Source organism: Pan paniscus, chromosome X (genome assembly GCF_029289425.2).
Source record: "Pan paniscus chromosome X, NHGRI_mPanPan1-v2.0_pri, whole genome shotgun sequence".
NCBI classification, from domain to species: domain Eukaryota; kingdom Metazoa; phylum Chordata; class Mammalia; order Primates; family Hominidae; genus Pan; species Pan paniscus.
The window spans coordinates 54,996,137-55,020,792 of NC_073272.2; the positions used below are offsets into that span (position 1 = coordinate 54,996,137).

Consider the following 24,656-nt stretch of genomic DNA (forward strand, 5'->3'; position numbering starts at 1 on the left):
TTCCTAGCATTTAAGAATTATGTATATGAATGTGACATGTGTCTTTTTCTTTGGTATATGCGTGCTCTTAGATCTAAGAATGAGCTTTATGCAAACTTATAAAACAAGTCACCAAGTTTTTCTCTTAACATTCCAGAAAAACTGTGGAGAAGCTGAGTCGTTTTTGTTAAATGTGTTAAATTGCTAGAAAAAATATATCTGTTAGAGAGGCAATTCTTTGACAGTGAATCTAATTTCATTCTCAGTTCTTAGTCAATTTATTCTTTCCCTGAGTTAAATTTAGTATGTTTTGACTAAATTTGAAATTCTCATTTTGTCAGGTTTCTTTATAGTTTATTAATGTTATCCCATCCCTCACAATAACCAGCTGTCATATGTAAGTCCTTGTTTGTTGGTTCTAAGCCTATGTCAGCTTTATTAGTTCCTTAGAAATTTCCCTTTCTAGTAATTTCTGTACAAGTTTTAAGCCTATCTGATACTTTTTTTTTTTTGGAGACAGGGTCTCGCTCTGTCATCTAGGCTTGAGTGAAGGGGTATACTCATGGCTCACCATAGCCTCAACTTCCTGGGCTCAAGCGATCCTCCCACCTCAGCCTCCCTAGTAGCTGGGACTACAGGCATGTACCACCATGGCCGGCTAATTTTTGTATTTTTTTTGTAGAGATAGAGTTTCGTCATGTTGCCCAAGCGGGTCTCGAACTCCTGGGCTCAAAACGACTCACCTGCCTCAGCCTCCCAAAGTGTTGGGATTAGAGACGTGAGCCACTGTGCCTGGCCTGATGCATTTTTATACACAGAATTATCTTCATTGCTTTCTTAATAGTTTATCCTTTTTTATTTCCTCATTGATACTGAACACCGGAGAAAAAACATTCTGGAAAAGTTGCTTGTATTCATTTTAGGTTTGTAGCATTAGAGTCAGAAAATTGTGTATGATTTCTACTTACCGAAATTTGGAATTTTTTTTTTTTTTTTTTTTTTTTTTTCCTGAGGCGGTGTTTCGCTCTTGTTGCCCAGGCTGGAGTGCAATGGCGCGATTTTGGCTCACTGCAACCTCCACCTCCCAGGTTCAAGCAATTCTCCTGCCTCAGCCTCCCGAGTAGCTGGGATTATAGGTATGTGCCACCACGCCCGGCTAATTTTTTGTGTTTTCAGTAGAGACGGGGTTTCTCCATGTTCATCAGGCTGGTCTGAACTCCTGACCTCAGGTGATCCACCCGCCTCGGCCTCCCAAAGTGCTAGGATTACAGGCGTGAGCCACCGAGCCCGGCCAAAATTTGGAATTTTTATCATGAGATAATATAAAAGCAATCTTCTTTATAAAACAGCACTGTCGATAGAAATATAACATGAAACACATATATAATTTAAATTTTCTAGTAGCCACATTAAAAAGTATTTGTTAATACCCTCTGATACAGTAATTTCTAGGAATCAATTTTACATTTGTAGAAAAGTAGATACAAAAATGTTCATTTTTAAAAAATAGCATATTAGAAACTTAACAGGGAATAGTTAATTCGTGTACCTTTACATGGTACCTAACATTAAGTGAAGAAAGAGATCTACGAAATGTTTTTATCTAAGACACTGGCAAATGTATTCAGAGAAAAAAGACAGGCAGACACTTCCAAAATGTTTTTTTTTTTTTTGGTGGCAGAAATACGGGTAATTCCTTCAACTACATTTTCTAAATTTTACCATTATGTATATATGTTTTTATGGAAGAAATGACTAAAAATTAGTGAGAGGATGAAAACTAGACTATGGATGATAGAACTAACTAAAAATTTTCATAATAAACCTATAAAGACGTAGGAACAAAACTTAGAAGTAATGACTAACATTTTAGTTTCTTAGAGTTACCTGATCTTTTTCCGCCCTGGGTCGTACCTGCCTTCTCATCCTTTGGAACCAGTTTCTGCATATCTGCCTGGCCAAATTCACACCCAGATGGTAGGCTGCAAAAAGAGAAATGCTGAGCAAAAGATATATATATATATACTGATAATTCACCTCTTATATTGTAAATGGTCTCTAATTTGCTTGGCTGACACTATCCCTCCTATAGCAGGCAGGTTAAACTGAATGTAATAAAGCATCTATAATTCCTGAGGTAGCACCCCACAAGCTTTCCAATTCTTTTTTTTTTTTCTTTTTTTTTTTTTTGGAGACCCAGTCTCACTCTTTCGCCTGGGCTGGAGTGCAGTGGCATGATCTTGGGCTCACTGCAACCTCCACCTCCGGGGTTCAAGCAATTCTCCTGCCTCAGCCTCCCAAATAGCTGGGATTACAGGCGCCCGCCATTACGCCCAGCTAATTTTTTGTATTTTTAGTAGAGATGGGGTTTCACCATGTTGGCCAGGCTGGTCTCGAACACCTGACCTCTTGATTTGCCTACCTTGGCCTCCCAAAGTGCTGAGATTACAGGCGTGAGCCACCGTGTCCAGCCACAACTCAATTTTTTGTATCTGGCTAATAACAGGAACACATTTTAAACATCTACCATGACGACAAAGCATTTGTCATCAAGTTCCTAGGCTGGGAAGAGGGAAGGACAAGGAGGCCTCTGAACTCTCTTCCATACCCTCCTATCACCAACCAAAGCAATCCTCCAGGCTCACCGAACTTAGATAACAAAGTAATAAGAGAGAGAGCCATTCTCTTACCTGTTTGGGGTACACAGAGAGAGGAGGACAGTGCTTTCCCACACCAGGGAACAGTATAACTGGCTCAGCTTGCTCAAAACACTCAGACCCAATTGAGAGCCCCACTGGTTTACGGAGATGGAACGAATTTCACTCTGCAATCATAACAAGAATTTCACCTTTGGGATGTTCTCTGAACAATTATACTTTAAAAAAAAAATCGACCTTCAACAGTTTTATAAGGGTAAGGGATTTTTCTTCATTGCTATTCTCAGAGTTGTCCACCTCATCAAAATGTCCACATTCAAGACGACAGTTCCACAAGGTATCCTCTTACAATATTTACAAACTATTTCCACAACATCCGTTCTCATTGTTTTTTATAAAGTGAAAGAAAGGCATCAGAGGCTACTCTTTTTTTCTGAATCAAAGAAATGGTTTTACAGGTTCATTAACTACTTTCTAAATTATTTGGTAGGGGTATTATTATTTCCATTCAATTTCTTTACTTCAGTAAATACCTAGATTTATTTAATTCCTTGAATGTTTCATTTTCATTTTATTTCATTTAATAAAGAAAAGTCATAAAAATCAATCCCTAAGCTTTGTTAAGTAATTTAATTTTCTAAATCCTTTATACTTGTGCTTTTTTAAACTTCAGATTTGATTGATTCACAATTAACAGAGAACACACTCCTGCTCAATAGCATAAAACAGGGCTGTTGAACCCTGTTTTGTTTAATGTTGATACCATTAATCTTTAGAATCAATTATCTGAGGAATAAATGTAGTAAAACTGTGAGGACATACACAAAATGCCTTCTTTCTGGAACTATGGATTATGGATTACAGGTCAAACGTTTGATATGTAGAAAATTTTTAGTAATTTGTTAATTACTATTGATTTAAATGTTCTTTGGTAAAATGTTCTACCTATGCCATCCCATTATCAGACCTATAAGGACTCGTGGAAAGATTAGAAAGTACTAAGGCCAGATGAATACCCAATTGATGTTTGTCTGTAATAACATGTTTCGCTCTCAAGAAAGTCCACTTCATCACATAAGTTATATAGTCACTCAACTTTTTGACAGTCAAAAAAATCTCATCCTAAATTGGACTGTTCTTTTAGCTGCTACCTCAGGCAGACCTCCTTTCAAGCATAGTAACCCTGCTAGGTGTATGCCCTAGATATTTCACTGCCTTTAAATTAATATGTTCACCCCTAAGGTTATTTTTACCTGTCCAACTCTGCAAGTATGAACAAACATCATGATGTAGGCATGGGCAGCAGTGAGTGCATGCAGCAGAGGTGTGGCCTGGGCTGAGAGGGTAGCATCAGCAACATTGCCTGCGCAAGCCAGTTCTCGCAACAACACTGAGCCCCCAGGGGATTCAATGGGGCGGTGTAAGGGCTCCAGGGAGGAGAGGATGGAGTCCAACTGAAGGAGACCCTCTTGAAGGACTTTGGGTTCATGTGACAGTGTCTGAAACAGGAAGAATAATTAAAGTGTTAATATACAATGAACTTCAAATTCATCATGTCTTTTAATAGTCACAATGGAAGTGACAATTAAATGGAAGCCTCTCAGATTTTGGATATGGCCATGGTCTCTCACCTGGTAAATGGTGGAACCCAAATATGAAGTCAGGTACAACATACCTTAACATCTCTTTCTAGAGCAACACACTACTTTCAAACTTGGTGAGCCAATAACACTTAAAAGCTTATGATGGTCAAACTGAATACTGTTACGGCAAGGATTCTACACTATAGGATTAATTCCAAATTTTGCTCGATAGGAAACAATGTTAGGCAAAGTTCCAAAGCATGGAAGTGAGTCACTATTACACTGTTCTTTTCTTCTTAAAACAAAAGCGATTATTCTGAGATAGGAATCAGGTAGGCAATTTGTTTTTATCAGACAACCCAAGGATTATTACGACCCTTGTGATTTCCTCTCAAGTCTGGAGAAAAATCTGACAATAAAACACCATCACTTGCCATGCAAAGATAGGAGAAATCATGTGCCTTCCTATGGCTTTAAATAAATCTATCTATCCTTCCACAGCATCTTATAGGATATTTTCCCCTCTCTGTGATGAAGAGCATTTAATTCAATATTTCAAAGAGTAAAACAAAATAAACTAAATGAAGTCACGTCACAATTATGGATCTTTCCAAGTCTGTAAGCAAATGGATTTCTCATTCAGCAGGAATTACTTATCACTCTGCAGCCCAGCTAACAAAGGAGTTTCACAGATTTAATGCAATCACTATCAAAATTCCAATGCTGTTTTTTGTTTTGGTTTTGCAGAAATAGAAAAATCCCTTCTAAAATTTATATGAAATCTTAAGGGACCCCAAATAGCCAAAACAAGTTGGGGAAAAATTTTTGGAGGTCTCACTCTTTTTGATTTCTATTACAAAGTTACAGTGATCAAAACTGTGATACTGGCATAAAGACAGACGTAAAGACCAATGGAATAGAATAGAGAGCCCAGAATTAAATCTTCACATATATATGGTCAAATGATTTTTGACAAAGGTACCAAGACCATGCAATAGGAAAGGACAGACTTTTACCATATAAAAAATCTAATCAAAATGGATTAAAGACCTGAATATAAGAGCTAAGTTATAAAACTCCTAGAAGAAGCCACAGTGGGAAAGCTGCAAAACATCGGATTTGGCAATGGTTTTGTGGACACGACACCAAAAACACAGGTGTTTACACAGGCAACAAAAACAAAAAAAGAGAAGCTGAACTTTATCAAGATTAAAAATGTTTGTGAATCCAAAGACAACCATGAAAAGGCAACTCACAGAACAGGAAAAATATATGCAAATCATATACCTGAGAAGAAATTAGTATCAGGTATTAATACGTGTACAAGAATACACAACTCTTACAACTCAACAAAACAAATAACACGATTAAAAAAGAACAATGAATTTGAATAGACATTTCTACAAAGAAGATATATACATGGATAACAAGCACATGAAAAGATGTTCATTATCACTATGCATTAGGGAAATGCCAGTGAAAAACAAAATGAGATACACTTCCTACCCACCAGAATGGCTATTATCAAAAAACAGAAAATAAGTATTGGCTAGGATGTGGGAAAATTAGAATTAAAAGTAGAGTCTCAAAGAGTTACATGTACATCCAAGTTCACAGCATCATTATTATTCACAACAGCCAAAAGGAGAAAGCAACCCAAGTGTCAATCAACAGATGAATGGATAAACAAAATGTGGTATATACACACAATGGAATATTATTAGGCCTTACAAGGGAAGGAAATTATGACACATGCTACATAATGGTTGAACCTTGAGGGCATTATGCTAACTGAAAAAAGCTGGTCGCACACACAAAATATTTTATGATCCCACTTATATAAGGTACCTAGAGTAGTCAAATTTAGAGACAAAAAATAGAATGGTAGTTGCCAAGGTCTGGGGAGAGGGGAGGATGAGAAGTTCAATGGCAGAATTTCATTTTTGCAAGATGAAAAGAGTTCTGGAGATTGGCTGCACATCAATATGAATACACATAACACTACTGAACTCTACACTTCAAAATGGTTAAGATGATACATTTCATGTTATGTGTAGTTTACCACTATGAAAAAATAAAGAAGCTTCATTTTTGGCAAAATATGAGCAATGAACTACCATGTCAATTATGCTTAAAATACATGACTATCGGGCTTGAAAAGGGGGGAATTAAATATCGGCAATGAACTACATGTCAATTATGCTTAAAATACATGACTACCAAGCTTGAAAGGGGAGGAAAATACATGGCTAAACATAACCATAAACATAGAATGTGTTTAAAAAGCACCTATAACAAAGAAGGGTGAGGTACTAATAAAACCCAACTAGAAAAGCTTTCTTGGAGATACACTTTTCCCTCCAATAAACTCTAATGATGTAGAACTACATACCCAACCAATGAACAAAGAAAAAATACTTTGACTTTTCAATGAGAAATAACATGGCACACTATATATTAGTCACAAAATTCACTTATACAACATAACACAAATTTATTCATTATTTTTTAGTTGAAGGGAGACCATACTAAAAACATATATACAGAAGTATCGCAAAATTGATTTCCAGAAAGAAATGAAAACATTTGGCCAGATGCTTCTTACCAATATGGATTTGCAGACACCTGCAACAGCCTGACAGGCAGCAGATGTGGGAAAGTCAATGGGCAGATTGGGAAGACCCAAAATGGTAACCAAAGGCAACAGTCCTTTCTGATTCACAAATTCCTGGCAGTGGTCATCTGTTGTATTGTTGCTCAGAATAGATTCCACAAATTTCATCTAGGTAATAAAAATTTTTTAAAGAAGTTAGAGCCTGACAGGTGGAACTAAAAGGCCAGCCTGGAATAAGGATGGGGTAGCCTTCTAGTCATGATATTAGTGTTTTCTAGAGTATCAAAACCTCAGATAAACCAGATGTATGATACGGATTCTAAAACATCCAGGAAGTAAAGAATATCTACGATTTCTGCCCAATCTCCATTTTCAAGCACACCAAGAGTCAGATAATTCAAGATAACAGAGAAGTTAAGTGACTTGCTCAGGGCCACATTATGAATTAGTGGTACAATCATGTTTAATCTCTTAATTTGCTATTTAGTGCTCCTTGCCTACCTCTCTCCTGCAGGCAAACATCATGGAAAATTTCCCCCAAATGTGCTTATAATGCAAATGAAACGCATAATACAAATGAAACACTGAACTCTGGAAGAGTTTGTTTCAAACAAAGAATTTTTTTAAGAGTAAAAAAGTAAAATGTGGGCAATAAACACACAGGCACAAGACAAACTATCTCTAGAAGTCTTGGAAGTGATTAGTAGGCTGAAACAAATGCTAAGAGGTCTCTCCCTTATTGGTAAACAATTCTGGGAAAATTCAAACTCTTCACTTTTTTGGTGAGATACCCAGGAAGTAATGGGAAAAAAGGGGGAAAATATATGTTGGACACATTTGGAAAACATATTACAGGTTGTATATTTCATATTCGAAATGCTTGGGCACCATGAGTGTTTCAGATTTTTATTTTTGAATATTTGCATTATACAGTACAGGCTGAAAATGCTCCAGTGAGCATTTCCCTTCAGTGTTATGTTGGTACTCAAAAAGGTTCAAAGTTTGGAGCATTTTGGATTTGGGATGATCAGCCTGTACTAGACTGGCAAAACAAAACCTGTTACAGATTCCTGTCTGGATTCTAATGGAGAATGGTAACAGTGAACAAAAAAATCTGGAATACAAAATAATGGGGATCGTGTTGGCTAATTTCTGGCAAACCAGTCTAGAACAAAAACAAAAGGGTGGCACATCTTTCCCCTCTTAATTGGATTCCAATTAAAATGAATATGGTAATTACTGGACTCTGATAACGAAACACATTTTCCAGAAAAGCACATATACATCTTTACTCAGTTTGCCCTGTGTTGAATCTTACCACATTAAGGATGTAATCCATGAGGGGAATAGGAATACGTTCCTCTGTACCAACAACCCTGTTAGGGGAGAAAAGAGTGAGTTACACAGAAATTCACAATACCAATATTAAGAGAACAGAGGAGGAGGCACTGTATAAAATTCTAGGCCTTTTTCTATTTATTTATTTGCTTATTTTTTTGAGACAGGGTCTTGCTGTCACCCAGGCTGGAGTGCAGTGGCACAATCATGGCTCACTGCAGCCTTTGCTTCCCAGGCTTATGGGGTAGAGATGAGCCTTTAGACTCATATACCGCAGGAAAAAAACAGCTGAAATCAATCCTGAATCTACCTTTCCAAGCCTGACCAAGGTTGAAAGCATAAAGGGGACAACCAAGCCTTTAAAAACTCAACATTAGTATACATCACAAGAGAAGCTATCCTATCTTTGGCAAACTACTGTTAGGGAAATTTATCCACATGAGAACACTAAAAATAAGTTCAATTAAAAGACTCAACATTTGCTTGAAGAAAGAGGCTAGACAAAGAAACACTTAAACATCATACGATGTTTTTGCATCACGTTTAAAGTTATGGAGAGTAGGAAATAGAATTTAATTTAGTTCAAAGATTCATACACCTGAGGTCTCCCTTCCCTAACAATTGGTATTTGCAGCATGACAGTTCCTGAACTATCAAAAAACTGATCAGGTCTTTTGTCTTTTCAGTTGCTTCAATATTGCACAGCAGATGAGAAGGCTACAACATGCCACAGCTGCAGAAAATGCAGCTCAATGCAAAAAACTACACATATAGTATATTGTGATGAAACAAAATATACCTCTAAGATAAACCCCAGGAAGGAACAAATACTTTAGAAAACGGAGTATTTTGGACACAGGCCCTTGAAACAGATTTGGGCACAGGGTGCAGGAGAGTGGGATGGGGCAGAGACAGAGGGAGAGGTAGAGGAAGAAGACAAGAAAGTTGGCAAGAAGCTAGTAGTTCTCATCTTTGAGCAAGACAAAATGTAAACAAAGATTTGCCAGGCACAAGAACATTTGGCAGCAGAATATAGAACAGGAAAAGAGAGTGGAGAGGCATTATGAATGACTTCAGTGACAAAAATACCCAGAACCAGGTTTGGGTAGGATGTTGTGAACCTCCTCAGTGAAAAATGTGGGGAAGAACTTTGTAGAAAGGGAGTATACCTATAAGGCAAGACTGAAATGATTCCATGAGAAGACCACAAACCTTTCTTTAAGTTCCTCCTCAGAACCACTGCAGCATTCCATGTTACTTATATCAATTACCTATATAGATCCACCTCTATCGATAAGGAGTGCAGGTGTGGATCCCGCCCAGAGACACCCAACCCTTTGAAGAAGCCAGATATAATGGCAAAGAGCCTAAGCAGTAAAATCAAATGAGACCTATATGCCCCCTTCATTTGCTACATGGAAACTGGGGAGAAGAACAGAGAGAAAGCAAACCAATAGTGGTTCTTAATATAATTTCAGGAATAAATTTGTTCAGTAACCACTTTTCTCCTTCCCCTCATCTTTTGGCTCTCAGGCCCAAGAAGCCATACAGGAATAATCAAAATGATCAACTCATTCCAACAGGACTCAACTTACCAACTGATTTCAAGAAAAGTCCTTCTAAACTTCCTGTCTCTCTCCCTTTCCCCAAACATACACACATTCCCAAACTCTGGTCAATTTTCTGTATTTATGGTGGTGGAGCTCCAGCTCATGCCCCCATCAAAAGTAAAGGAGGATATCAATTTAGTGTCATAGTATGATGTATATGGGGTTTTTTGGGATGGGGGATGGTCAGGTGCTTCCTCCAGCTTTTGAGGAGACAGCTGACTCTGACAAAGGAGCCCTCCCAGTGGGCCACATTTCAGGGAACAACTGCGTCTCTGCACTCATTGCCTTTAAATTCCAGACAATTGCTATTCAAGTTCTAAAGATGACAAAGACTTTATATAGTCCATTTCTTTCAAGCTGCTCATGAGTGGTGGGTGGTAAGCTAGGCACACTAATGCAATCAACCACAAAGTGAACCGTGATGCACCAACTACAAACCCTGGTTACTTAACTGCCAAGTATATTCATCCCCAGCAATATCAGATTTTCTGAGATCAAACAATTCAGAAGGCAGAAGAAAGGGGGCAAAAGACAGGTATTTAGAACTACTTGTGGTGAGTGAGTCTGAGTGTAGAAAGGCACCCCACGTACCTGGCGTAGACTATAGTGCCTAAGTTTCCTTACTCCAAATCTCCAGCACAAAACCATGTATTTCAAGAGTAAATACAAACACCATTTGCAAATACTAGCTGCTGATTTTGTAAAAAAAAAAAAAAAAAAAAAAAAAAGAAAGGGTACTGTCTAAGCCTGGAAAAAACTCAGAAACCCAAGTCCATCAACAGGAAAATGGATAATCACTACACAATTATCACATAACAGAATACTACTCAGCAATGAAAAGTAACAAGTTGCTGACAGATGCAATAACATGGATGAACCTCCAAAACACATCAAACAAAGAAGCTAGATACAAGAAGGTATATACGTCAGATATAATATACACAAAAGACTTTATATGGTCATTTTATTTAAACATATTCTGGAATAGACATAATAATATGATGACAGAAGTAAGATGAGTAACAGCCTCAATTTTGGGCAGGGAAACTGGAAATGTAAAATCTGTATGGAAATCATACCTGAATTTAAACTGCTGATAAATTGGCCAGGTGCGGCGGTGCACACCTGTAATCCCAACACTTTGGGAGGCCGAAGTGGGTGGATCACATGAGGCCAGGAGTTTGAGGCCAACATGGCAAAACCCCATCTCTACTAAAAATACAAAAATTAGCAAGGCATGGTGGCACGTGTCTGTAATCCCAGCTACTCAGGAGGCTAAGGACCGAGAACTGCTTGAACTCGGGAGGCGGAGGTTGCAGTGAGCTGAGCTCGTGCCTCTGCACTCCAGCCTGGGTGATGTAGTGAGACTCTGTCTCAAAAAAAAAAAAAAAATAAATAAATAAAATAAAATAAAGATAAAAGTTAATCATTTTATGTGTGTATAAGGCATTGGAAAACAGATGAGAGCATGGGAAACAGAAATTCGGAAGAACTATGGATATGGAGGAAGGGATGGGCAAGACTTCTGGGGAGAAGGGTGACACATATTCCAAATCTTTCTAAGCCCTTTCACCATATTGTGAGAAAGTACACAATTCCCCTATAAGAATTGCCTGGGATAGAAGATAAAAAGAACTTTTGCTGTTAATATATTGTGGTTTTCAAAATGAAGCTAAGTTTAGACAGTCTCTTGCTTTTTCTTCCTTCCCTAATAATTTACTTAGTGACCCAATCTAGGCCTCTGAAGATGGCAGAAGTGAAAAAATGTATGTGTCAACATCTGTGAGACTCCTGGATTATGCAAATGAGGCAGTGATGAGCATCCAGAATGTAGAAAACTACTGATACTGGGGTACAGTAACTACTAGAGTCCTCTGCATCTTAGAAGTTACATATAACTATCACTGTGGTAGAATATTAATGCTACTGGGTTTATATTTCTAATTTCTCTTCATTTTCATTCATGTCTCATTAGGCCTAGCTCTCTAAGCATTTAAGACTTCAGGAATCCTTCATTTAAGGCTCTTTATTCATTTCAATAAACAAACCTACTGACTACCTACTATATACAAAGTGATAGGGATACACTGGTGAATGAGGCAATGTCTTGCTCTTGAGGAGCTTATAGGTGAGTGAGGAAAACCATTAACATGTATGAATAATTTTAACAAAACTGTTGGGAGAACACAAGATTGAGTTCTCATTTGGAGGTAAAAAACCAACCAACCAACCAACCAACCAACCTACCTCCTTCAAGAATAAGACACTTGAACTAGCCTTACAGAAATCTGGTGGATGTAAAAGGAGGTGATGTGGGAATGGGGATGGCTGTGGATAGAACATAGTGATACATGATAGCCCAAGAAAGGAAAGGAGGGTAGGCAAATGAGGGTAGTGTGCTGATTAACTGTGTCAGCTTGAAATCTGGGCACATCAGATGTAAGGCATCTGGAAAATATTCAGGTAGGGACGTCACATGCAGATGAATATATATGAGCTTGAATTAAAACCACCACCACCTACACCTTAAAATTTTTCCTTATTTGTAGCCAGGAAAAGGAACCCCACACTCCAGTAGGGTCACTGACATTCAAGGGTGTGACAAAGGAAGCACTAAGACTCGTCTACAAAAAAAAGTCGTGCTTTTTTCCAGGGTGTCCTCCTCTTCTAGAAAAAGAACATTTAAAAGAGAACAAAAGATACTGCTAGAATGAAGATAGGTTTGCCTTCTCAGACAGGGTAAGGTAACTGTTCAACAAAGCAATATACTTAGTAGTTAATGCCTCTCCTTAAAACACTTGACACCCACAGGCTCATCACTATTTAGAGTTCCAAGAGGACATACCAGTTTCGGATTCTAGGCTTTTGCTCCTGTTGTCAACTCCACCTTAAATTTTAAGTCCCAAGGTACCATTCAGGACCAGCTCAAATGCATTCATAGCTGTGCCTAAAATGCTCAAGCTTTTCTCAGAATGACTTACCTACACACTAAAAGACCACTTATTATATGAGCGAGTGCACGACTGTCCAGAAAGATCAATCCCATTTTCAGCATGCAGGTGACAGTTACAGTTCATCCCTGGTATGTGAATACTGCTCAAAGAGCCTGGTGGACTACCCCCTACCAATCACTAAGCCTTTAAGCAAACTCCCTGCTTCCATCTAAGCAGTCAATTCTTGACTGTTTACAGTCATATAGTAAATTCCAAAGCCTTCTACTAATTAATCTGGAACGAACAGATAGTAACAAAATGAACAAAAATAAAACAACAAGCAACAACAAATCTTCACACACCCCTTAAGGACTTCTTAGGAGACAGGCTTCAAAAGTACATTGTTTTTCACAGATGCCTGAAAAAAATCAAGCAGTCGATGTGGAATATCAAATCAACAAAGGGAAAATAAGGTCTCTGTGCAAAGTCCATTAACTTGATGGACCAAATTCTGATTCAATTTCATCAACAGCTTTTAAGAATGAGCACTTCCTGGCCGGATGCGGTAGCTCACGCCTGTAATCCTAACACTTTGGGAAGCCGAGGTGGGTAGATCACCTGACGTCGGGAGTTCGAGATTAGCCTGGTCAACATGGTGAAACCCCATCTCTACTAAAAATACAAAAATTAGCCAAGTGTGGTGGTAGGTGTCTGTAATCCCAGCTACTTGGGAGGCTGAGGCAGGAGAATTGCTTGAGCCCGGGAGGTGGAGGTTGCAATGAGGCGAGACCACATCATTGCACTCCAGCATGGGCAACGAGAGCAAAACTCTCTCTCAAAAAAATCAATAAAAATTAAAAATTAATTAATTTTTTTTAAAAAAGATCACTTCCTAAGGCAACCAATACAATTAAATACCAAAGCACAAATGACACACAAGGGTCAAAAAAGGAAAAACTAATACATTCTTAGAACCGGTTAGAACTTTAAAATGATCTAATACAACTCTCTTGCTTTTTATAGATGAAAGTGTTCATTAAGACTTAGAGAGGTGATAACATGCCCAAGATTATATGGCTAGATGATCTGTTCTGTAAACACTTACTGCTGATTAGGCTCAGTTTCATTTTGCTGGGTAGAATTAAAGCTCTGCATGGCCTGTACTTCCTCTTCCTCCTCATCCTCACTAGAGGCTTCTTCTGCGGCATGATTAGACCTTGGGGGAGGAGCAGTGGCAGTGCCATCTGCCTTCTGGATTGATGGCTTCTGACAGATGTATTTGGGGTCCCTTCCAAGATTACAGATTTCTTCAAGTAACTGAAAGGCACAGGAAATAAGATTACTTATTAGTAATCATGGAATGGGGAGGAGGAGACAGCTAACATATTTAGAGCGTTTTCTATGTGTTGTGTATTTGCCCAAACACTTTGTATACATGTTATATACATAATTCCCAGAATATGGTCATTAATTCCATTTTATAAACAAGGGAATAGAAGTGCTGCAAACTTAAATAATTTGTTGAGCGTCACACGGCTGTATAAGTGACTGACGAACCTGACTCCCTGTCCCAATTCACCAAGCACCAGGAACTTATATACCAATTTCAACAACAATTCTAAAAGGAAACTGGCAGAGCTAATAAGGCGGGGGTGGGGGGCAGCCACAGGGATCAACAAACGGAGACTAGAAAGGGTAATATGCTTTACAAACTTAATCTAAGCCATGTCTGCTTGTCCATATAATATATAAAAGAAATCATTATATACAGGTTACATTAAATGGAAAAAAATATTTAAGGAAAACAATTCTCAATCTAAAATACTTTTTTTTTTTTTTTGGAGACAGAGTCTTGCAGTGGCATGATCTTGGCTCACTACAACCTCCGCCTCCCGAGTTCAAGTGATTCTCCTGCCTCAGCCTCCAGAGTAGCTGGGACTACAGGCACACGCCACCAAACCCGGCTAACTTTTGTATTTTTCGTAGAAACGGGGCTTCACCATGTTGTCCAGGCTGGTCTCAAACTCCTGGCCTCAAGCGATCCACCAGCCTCAGCCTCCCAAAGTGCCAGGATTACAGGCGTGAGCCACTGCACCCAGGCTAAAAAAATTTTAACAGAGACTTCTTTCTAAGATGAACTAAAATGACAACATCTTTTTATAAAGGACCAACCTAAGGACATGGAAACAATGAGGCAGACATAATGCTCTTACAGCTATAGCCCAAGAACCTCTAGTAGGCCAATCTTCTAAAACCTTCCCCTTCTCTGCTCTCTCATGCTCATGGTCACATCCTTATCACTTTCTACCTTGATGATGGCAGTCGTTGCATCTGTTTTAAGGGTGGGCTGATGTCTCATGAGCTCATCGACAGCACTCCCCAGGTTGGATGCAGTATCCCCTTAAGGCAAAAAATGAACTGTTAGAAAGACTGAAGAAAATAGAGCTTGGGCTCTTTTCTGTACCAACATATAAAGTGGAAAGAAGAAACTGAGCCTGGTTATGATTTTCTTTCCTTTAAAGACTTTATGTCACCCAGACTGGAGTGCAGTGTCACGATCTCCTGGACTCAAGCGATCCTCCCACCTCAGCCCTCCAAGTAGCTGGGACTACAGGTGTGCGCCTCCGTGACTGGAGAAATTTTTTTTTGGTAGAGATGGGGTTTGGCCATGTTGCCCAGGCTGGTCTCAAACTCCTGAGCTCAAGTGATCTGCCCACCTTGGCCTCCCAAAATGGTAGGTGTGTGCCACTGTGCCAGGCCAGGCTGTTGTGATATTTTTTTCCTTTTTTTTTTTTTTGGTTGTGATTTTCTAATGCCACAACTTCTTTAATGAATTTACACCCAGCCCCTATCCCCCCAAATCACTAGGGAAAAGGAAGGAATCAGTTTGGTAAACTATTTTAAAGTAACTATGTGTGCTGCACTCTACTCTGGCAATCTTTGCTGTCAAGATCTAAACTAGTATTACAGAGTGAGAGAGAAGAAAGATGTACAAACCATTAACCCTCTGGCTGCTCCAGTTAAGAATGATAGTGTCTAAATGCTACAGTGGTGGCTGAAAAGTACAAAGCACATTTTTGAAAACTGTAATCTTTCTGGAGCCCTACCTTTTTGCTAATAATCTCTCAATGATCTGGTCTCAAGTATACTGAGTAAAAAAAAACTATCCATGTGTCGTTATCTTAGAGAGTTGGACATCAGAACACTAGATTACCAGATGAACACCTCAGGACTCCATATTTCTCATTGCTGCAGACCAGATGGTGAACCTGGAAATCTACCACTGCTTCTTAATACCTATTTTCTACCAGTACCATGAAAGTACAATGGTGAACTGTTGAGAAGCATGTAAATATTATGAACAGGGAAGCTGAAGTATTCCTTCTGAAGTATAATAGAATGTATGATGATAATTCCCATTAAACTTAGCACACCTAACCAGTAAAATGATGAGAGAGATGATCAAGGAAGAGTTTCCTTGCAAACTAAATCAATTTTCTACTATAAAATAAATCTTAACAACGTACCAAGGGGATCAGAACTTCTCCTCCTCCGCATGGCTGGGAGGTAATCTGGAGACAGAAGAACTTTGAAGAGGCGTTCAAAAGGCTGACACTGAACAAAAGACTGAAGACCTCGGGCATTCAAACAGAGTGCACTGAATACATTTGGGAGGGAGCCAAGGACTTCACGGGTAGCAGGAACCTAAAGAGAAAACAAAGTGAGCTTGAATGCATCTAAAAGAGTGTAGATGCTAGGAAAATCCGGCCATGGGTATCAAGCTGAGATAGAAGGAATTTTGACAACCAGGTCCCAATTAGATTCAACACTACACACAGAAGAGATAGGATTTTCACGCCCTAAGACATTCTTTACAGAGTAGCAGAAAAGACTTACATCTTTGATAAGCAGTGCATGCAGCATGACATCTGTCAATCCATTGTCCTGGAGTGAGGAGAGCAGTGATGGTTCTTGAAATACAAACACAGTCACCACTTCAGTAGCTAAAAAAAGATGAGAAAATATGGAAAACTGAGAGATTCCTCACAGAAACTGAAAACAAAACACCAAAAGCTTAAAAAAAAATACATACTCAATGTCTAGCAATTTAAACCCTTGTGCTTACTATGAAATTAAAGATCCTAATACTGCTCCATCAGAGATTCAATACTATAAAGAATCTAGTGACTACACTTACAGGATTTTTATGGGCATATTTTTATGGGCATATTTTTACATAAATGAGGTTACACTGTTTTATATATTTTGCTTTTCCCCCACAACTGTCATACCGTATAATGTCCTCTCCCGACACAACGACCCATTCATTTTGAATGGCTGCCTACTATTCCACTAAATGCATGTACCACATGTATAAAAACCAGTCCTCAATTGTGAAAATGATAAACCTAAACATATATCCGTTTTTGTCTGCTTTTAACAGGAAAAAAAATCTATGATGTAGGCTTGCTGGGTTAAAGCAAATGCAAGCTTTACTGATGAAAATAGATAAACTGCCTCATACAAAGGTTATTCAACAATTTTGAACTATCACCAGCAATGCGAGAGTCCTTGAGTATTAATCTGACCAGTTTTTGACATTATAATATTTAAAAATGTGCAGTAATAACTACCAAAGCTTCTGGAACATGGGAAAAACTCTACTCAAGAGGAAATAGTACAGCATTAAAGTATTTATTAAAAAGTAACCAAACAAGCTATGAAGAATTAACAGAAAAAAGAATTCAGTGAAACCGAAAGCAAAAAGGATCAACAAAGCCAATATCTAGCTTTGTGAAGACACTGGAAAAGCTTATAAACCTATAGAAAATAGAGCAATAATATAAATTAGAAAAAAGAGCAGTAATATACATTAGGAATGAGAAAGGAGATTTAACTAGATACAGAAAAAAATATTTTATTCTACAAAGTATATGCCAACAAGTGAAATAATATAAATTAGAAAAAAGAGCAGTAATATACGTTATGAATGAGAAAGGAGATTTAACTAGATACAGAAAAATATATTCTACAAACTATATGCCAACAAGTGAAATGTATAGTTTAATAAGAAAATGTCATAAAAATCAAATCTCAGGAAGTGACAGCAAAGCAGACTAGACCAATAACAAGAATTTTTTTTCTTCTTTTTTTTTTTTTAGACGGAGTCTCACTCCGTCGCCCAGGCTGGAGTACAGTGGTGCAATCTCGGCTCACTGCAGCCTCCACCTCCTGGGTTCAAGCAATTCTTCTGCCTCAGCCTCCCGAGTAGTTGGGATTACAGGCACCCAACACGCCTGGCTGATTTTTCCATTTTTAGTAGAGATGGGGTTTTTACCAGATTGGCCAGGCTGGTCTCGAACTCCTAACCTCAGGTGATCTGCCCGCCTCGGTCTCCCAAAGTACTGGGATTACAGGCGTGAGCCACCGTGCCCGTTCCAGAATTTTTAAAAGGGAAAAAAAAAATCTAGGTAATAGAGAGGCACCAAGCCAATAGTTTTATTAAACCTTCTAGGAATAATTAAGACAAAGCTTCCCAACTCATAAGACTACAATAACTACAATAACTTTAATTTAAAAACCTGACGAAGAGGAATATACATACAACACCCATAAACCATGTATACAGAACAAACTTGTTTATGGTGATGCCTAAGATCTAAAAGAAACCAGAGGATTTTCTATTCAAGATGGTGAATACAGCATCTCTCCTTTAACCCAAATGCTAGGGGAATGGCAGATATATAGCAGTTACCGGGGACCAACAGTTTTCAATGGCCTTTGGGATTCCTCATGGGCTATAAACTTCTGAAAAATTTAAGTCCTTTTTGGGGTTCCTATTGGTATGACACTCCCCTCGATTGACTTACATTTGTAGAAAGGTATGAATTCTATAGAGTTACTAAAATTGAGTATTTAAAAACTAAAATTAGTGTTCTACAAGCAATTACTAAGACATCAAACCTGTTATTTTATCAAGAAGTCGCAACGACACTATGCACTGGGACCCCTATACAAAAACACTGATAACCAAGAATTAGAATTAAAGGGTATATACACGCACAGAGCAACCAGCTGTGTGTGGAACCAAGCAACTAAGAAATGGAAAAAAGGTAATTAGGGTTTCCAGGAGAAAGTTAAAAGGAATCAGAGAAATAGGAAAAAAAAAAAAAAAAAAAAGGCAGAAGCAGGAACTATATACAGATAAGAACAAGAACCAGTGTGACACCATGGTTATCTACAATAATGTAGCATTAGAATACAATGAAGAAAACAGCCACCAACTTCTGAAAGAGAAGTCTGACACCTTAAAAATTACCCACAGATGTACTTCAATAGAACTGAAAATGAATCCAATAGAGTTTGGAAAGTCAAGGTTACAGAGAAGAGAGTAAAGGAAGGCAGAAGGTCATCACAGTCCCTGGGCCCAAATGCCATTGCATCCCCATGCCACTAGCCCTACTCAAACCCTAGCCTCCCAATATGTTCTTTGTGCCCTGTCGTGCCATTGGCATCATCACCAGTGGGTGCTCACCATACCAGAGGTAAACACTCCTTTTCTCACTGGCAAATCAATTTTATTGGGCCACTGCCCCAATCTGCTGGCACAAATCGCTATGCCCACACAACTGATTGTTATACAGACCCATTCTTGGCTTATCCTTCCTGCCCAACTACTGCCAACACCACCACTATTATAGCCCTCAGTTAGTTCCCTTTGGGCTTCTGGTAACACCGACTCTGACCAGGGTACGTACGTTACCGCTCATTCAGTCTGGGCATGGGCCTTTTCAAACAAGGCATCACCTTGGAGCTTCCATTTGTCTTTTTTTTTTTTTTTTGAGACAAGGTCTCACTCTGTTCCCCAGGCTAGAGTGCAGGGGTGCAATTATAGCTCACTACAGCCTCAACCTCCAGTACTTAAGTGATCCTCCCACCTCAGCTTCCTGAGTAGCACACCAGCATGCCCTGCAAACATTTTTATTTGTTGTAGAGACAGGATTTCACCATTTTGCCCAGGCTGGTCTCAAACTCCTGGGCTCAAGGCTCAAGCAATCTGCCTGTCTCAGCATCCCAAAGTGCTGGGATTACAGGTGTGAGCCAGTGCCTGGCCCATTTGTTGTACTGTTCACAGAAAGCAGGCCTAATAGAGGCATAATGGCTTGTTCAATGCTCTCTTAAACTTACAAAATGGACAATGGTCTCTTAAATGGATCTCTCTTTTGCCGATTGCCTTAGTTGTATGACATCTGAAAAAACACAATTAATGCTTCCTTTGTCCCCTTTCTAGCCTCAAAATGAGACACTTTCCATCTATGAGTCTATAATACCCAAACAGAATCCCCCTCACTTAACGACACCTCCTCATTTGATATTGGTGCGATCCACGGTGGACAGGAGCCTAGGTTGAAAGTAGGTAACAGGATGGGACCCACAGAAAATTGAGGGCCCTCACCCTCTAAGACTATGCAGAAGGTCTCTGCCAAAGTCCTTTCCTAATATGATGGTTTTAAAGGACTGCTAACTGGAGATCCCTCTTCATAGGAAATGAAGGTCTTAGTCTCTCTGCCTGGGTTGACATACACAACTGTATGGTTCTTCCAAAGAGGAAAGAAAAATCTTAAGTTAGTTCCTAGTACCAACATTCTTAGACAGGAAGCCAGTTCTGGAACCACCTTATTATTACAGAGGTATTGAATGGGAGACTATTGCAGGATATGGGATGGCAATGCCTGTGATTTCCATAATAAACTGGCACTTCGGCATGCCAAAAGTCTACGCACCACAGGCCTGAAAATATCTTTGTGGAATATTCTGGCTCTAGTTGGCCTGTCTATACCTCATTTGGCTCATGGTCTGGGTCTGGGATACTACTACCCCAGCTCAATGCCAAACTTCTTGGGCTCCTTTTTGCCCATGCTGTGATCCCACTTGTTTAGGGGTAATCAGTGCATAGCTTCCCTATCTGAAATTATTCTAAAACTCTTGTAGGCAAAGGGATACTGAGTTACTTTTATAATAATTTCTCAAGTGCGAGCCTAGGGCTTCTATCCATCCAGCATACCAAAGCATCCTAGATGATGACTTCAGTACAAATGACAGTCCCAGCCTTGACGCTAACACCCTCAAGATGGTAACTGCCCTTGTAACTGCCCCCACATAACTCATCATAACTCCACTGCCCCATCAACTCTTTGACAGCCCACACTCCACTTTCACTATTTACACTCTAATTTCACTATTCCAGTCACTACCTATATTTCCTGCTTCCCCTCACTCAACCTGATAGATTGTATCTATGTATTAGTAACAGAGAATGCCACCTACATACTAAACCTCCAGCAATATTAACAGATACCCTAGCCCAGGCAACTACTCATACAACTATATCTTGCTCCCTTGGAGGATTTCAATACTCATATTGACAACTTGCTACACTCTCTGGTTAAGTGGTCAATCATAAGCATGATGACGTTAGCATAGGCTACAAACAGACCCGAACAGATAACATGAGGGGTAAGGCAGGAGGTGAGAAAGAAGAGAGGGGAGTTGGGGAAGTTAAATGGGATACTACAAATGAAATACAGGTGGCTAAAAGTGGCATAGAAGAGCCAGAGGTCGGACACGTGAGGGAGAAGGAGTCAGAATATTTAGTGGGTTTGAGTGTGAAATTATAAGCAGGACATCGTGACCTCACTGGGTGCTTCCATATTAAACTTCCCCCTTAAGGATTTCATGTCTTTCCCAGCCTCTGCCACCAACTGATAGTACATACAATGATGCCCCCCTGTTGAGAATGTCCACCCTGATATAAGTTTGCCCCCTAGAAACTCCAACTTCCAACCTCCTGGGCTACTGATTCTTCTGTGTTACAACTCCTGCTCAGCAGGGTTATACATTTTATTCAGCGATCCTGTTCCCTTCTACCCATACAAGCTGACCTATGTACTATGGACATTTAGTGCCCAGGGCACCTCAAATTCAACTAGAAAGTCTAGCTGTTTTATCAAGTCTTGCCACAAAAAGGAGCACTTTTTACCTATTCTGGGCCTCATCAGAATCTTTGGTGTAACGGGCACAAGTTTAGGTATTTCCAATTCTGTAACACAGACTCAACTCATAGAGGTTACCCAGACATGTTGTAACTCCTGGCAGACCACATTAACCAAACAGTTCAGGCCTTAGAAGCCCTCAATGAGGGACAAAGCAGTTTAGTTACTATGATAGTTGATAACAGACTGGCATGAAACTACCTACTGGCATTTCAAGATAGTGCTTGTGCCTTAAAGGGACTTCCTGTTGCATGATCATTAATAAAGAAAAGGTATCCAGAATAGTTCAACAAAAATAAACCCAAACTGCCAATTATATTATTAAAATACTCCAAGAGGTTCTCAGAACTCCCTGATGTCTTTCCTGGGCCATCTCCTTCCACCTGGAGTGAAAGGCTCTGTACTATCATTTGGGGAGCTAAAATAACAATGGCTAGTCTAATTATTTAGGTTTCGCTTTGCAAATTTGTTCTCTCTCAAGTACAAGTGTATTTTATAGGAAAACTGGGAGGTTGCTATGCTAATTTAAATGTCAGGGATGAATTAGGAAAACCATAGGGAAGGAAGTTGGACCTTCACTGACCTTTGATTTAGTGCTCTAAGTCTCATTTCCTGCCCGTGTCCCTCACTTCTGGCATCATTCTCATAGGGCTCACCTGCTCCTCACCACTATCCCAGCACCTAAGCACTATATCCTCTTGCTGCCTCCCTCTTTTAAACAATATCCCTGTCAATGGCAATTGCTCCTTCTTCCAAGCTTCCCATTTATAGAAAAATGCCTGTGTATCCTTTTCTCTTTCTCTCTGTTCTGGACTTTCTCCCAGAAGATGGGCATTCTCCCTGCCCCTGGCCTTGAGACGTCCCCACCGTAAAACAAATCTTAAAAAAAACCCAAAAAAACCCCAAAGAACTATTGTCTGAATTTTGCCATCTGAACATAACCTTAGCAGAGACCTTTTCCATAGCACGGTAGAGTTGCTACACCACAAGAAAACTTCCTCAACCTGACAAAATTGACAAAACCTTCAACACAAAACCTCTGCTAACTTCATTCTTAATGGTAAAATATTAAATGCTTTTCCCTCTAAATTCAGGAACAAAGCAAAGAGGCCCATTCTTATTTCTATCCAGCACTGTATCAGAAATCTTTGCTAATGTCATAAGACAAAAAAAAAAGGCACAAAGACCATAAACAAAGTAAAAATGCATTTGCAGATGACAAGATTATGTAGAATATTCTAAGAAAACAAAACAAGTATGTACTAATAAGTGAACTGTGCAAGATTAAAAGATACAAGGTTAATATACAAAAATCCTAAATTTCTTCAGCAAGGGGGCAAGGAAGTATCTAAGTTGTAGTAGCCAAAACTAGTCTCCCCAACACCCCAAACTGTAAAACACAATGCTTGCTACTGCTACTACAAGGAGACTTTCCCTATTTCCACGTCTCCTACTAAATTCCTTTAGCGTTTTAAGAATTCTAGCACAGATAAACAAAATGTATGATAATGTTACTCACTACAAATGTACTACTTATCGAAGGTATATTTAGCACCCAGAAAATAGGTATTTACTTAAAACTGAATTCTGACCTTTATTTCATCACCAATAAGACAGATATCTACCCGGCCTCTCTGTTTTATATCCTTGCAGGATTTTACTATTGACATTTGTCTACTGTCCAGGTAGACAGTAGAGATGGGGTTTTGCCATGTTGGCCAGGCTGGTCTCAAACTCATTACCTCAGGTGATCTACCCGCCTCGGCCTCCCAAAGTGCTGGGATTACAGGCAGGAGCTTCTATGCCCGGCCTCTCTGTGTTTTATATCCTTGCAGGATTTTACTATTCATATTTGTCTATTAAAAATACAAAAATTAGCCAGGCACGGTGGCAGGCACCTCTAATCCCAGCTACTCGGGAGGCTGAGGCAGGAGACTCGCTTTAACCCGGGAGGCAGAGGTTGTAGTGAGCCGAGATTGCGCCACTACACTCCAGCCTGGGCAACAGAGTGAGACTCTGTCTCAAAAATAAATAAGTAAATAAGTAAGTAAGTAAATACAGAGAGAGAGAGCTCTGCCAGGTTATCCCAAATTGTTATAACCAACTATCAACTCCACTTACCTAGGAGGAAGAGTGATGGGCCATAGTATTCTGCATTGCTGATGATGTGTTTCAGGGAGGTAGGCAGAGAACCATCCATCACTAAAAGAAAAGTGAACATTATGGAGAATATGAATAGTCTGGAAAGGTGTGAGGAGTGGGGATAATTGAGTGATATGTTATGTATTATCACACTGTGGTCCTCAAAGCCTGTGTTAATTCTAATCTAATGGCCCCCAGTTGTCTCCTCCTATTTTATTATTTGTCCATGCAATAGGCTTTCTAACATGGGTTAAAAAAAGAAAGAACACAAACACTTAAGAGTCAGAGAGGGGTAATAAGACGGAATTAAGCACAGAGTCGAAAGCTGGAAAAGGGGAAAAAAAGGGTAAATCATTATGAAAATAGCTAAGCAACACTTACATCTAGGAAAAGTGACACAAAACAACTAAAAGCTATTGAAAATGGCATGGCCTTTACCAAAGACTGCCTTGTAAAACAACAGGTGCCAGAATAGTATGAAAAGAACCAATCTTTGAGAGAGTAAAATATCCTCCAAAAAAAGTTATCTGGAATCAAATACCATGTCGTATGCCATCTGAGAAAGCAGGGTCTTGGATGGCCTTCTTGAGGAAATTCAACATGGATTTCAGAAGTGCTGCTCGTTGTGGAATACACTGGACTCCTGGCAATGAAGACAAAAGAATTATGCTGAGTTCGCCATTAAACCACAATGATCAAGCACATAAAACAAAATTTTAAGAGATCCAAATACACTATAATAAAATT

General features: G+C 39.2%; 1 protein-coding gene across 29 annotated transcripts in view; it reads right to left on the reverse strand.

Moving 5' to 3' along the window:
- HUWE1 (HECT, UBA and WWE domain containing E3 ubiquitin protein ligase 1) overlaps positions 1-24,656 on the reverse strand; it is a 150,399-nt gene that overhangs the window by 64,639 nt on the left and 61,104 nt on the right. For 27 of the 29 annotated variants that reach the window (XM_003805901.6, XM_055106725.2, XM_063601490.1 and 24 more), the window contains 11 exons: positions 24,451-24,552; positions 23,889-23,969; positions 16,612-16,718; positions 16,242-16,419; positions 15,023-15,114; positions 13,820-14,031; positions 8,152-8,209; positions 6,825-7,001; positions 3,890-4,135; positions 2,670-2,803; positions 1,867-1,961 (listed from right to left, as the gene is read on the reverse strand). In XM_003805901.6, the coding sequence (XP_003805949.1) occupies positions 1,867-1,961; positions 2,670-2,803; positions 3,890-4,135; positions 6,825-7,001; positions 8,152-8,209; positions 13,820-14,031; positions 15,023-15,114; positions 16,242-16,419; positions 16,612-16,718; positions 23,889-23,969; positions 24,451-24,552 (1,482 nt within the window). The remainder of the gene's footprint in view (positions 1-1,866; positions 1,962-2,669; positions 2,804-3,889; positions 4,136-6,824; positions 7,002-8,151; positions 8,210-13,819; positions 14,032-15,022; positions 15,115-16,241; positions 16,420-16,611; positions 16,719-23,888; positions 23,970-24,450; positions 24,553-24,656) is intronic. The other 2 variants (XM_063601492.1, XM_063601486.1) reach the window with 1 other exon arrangement.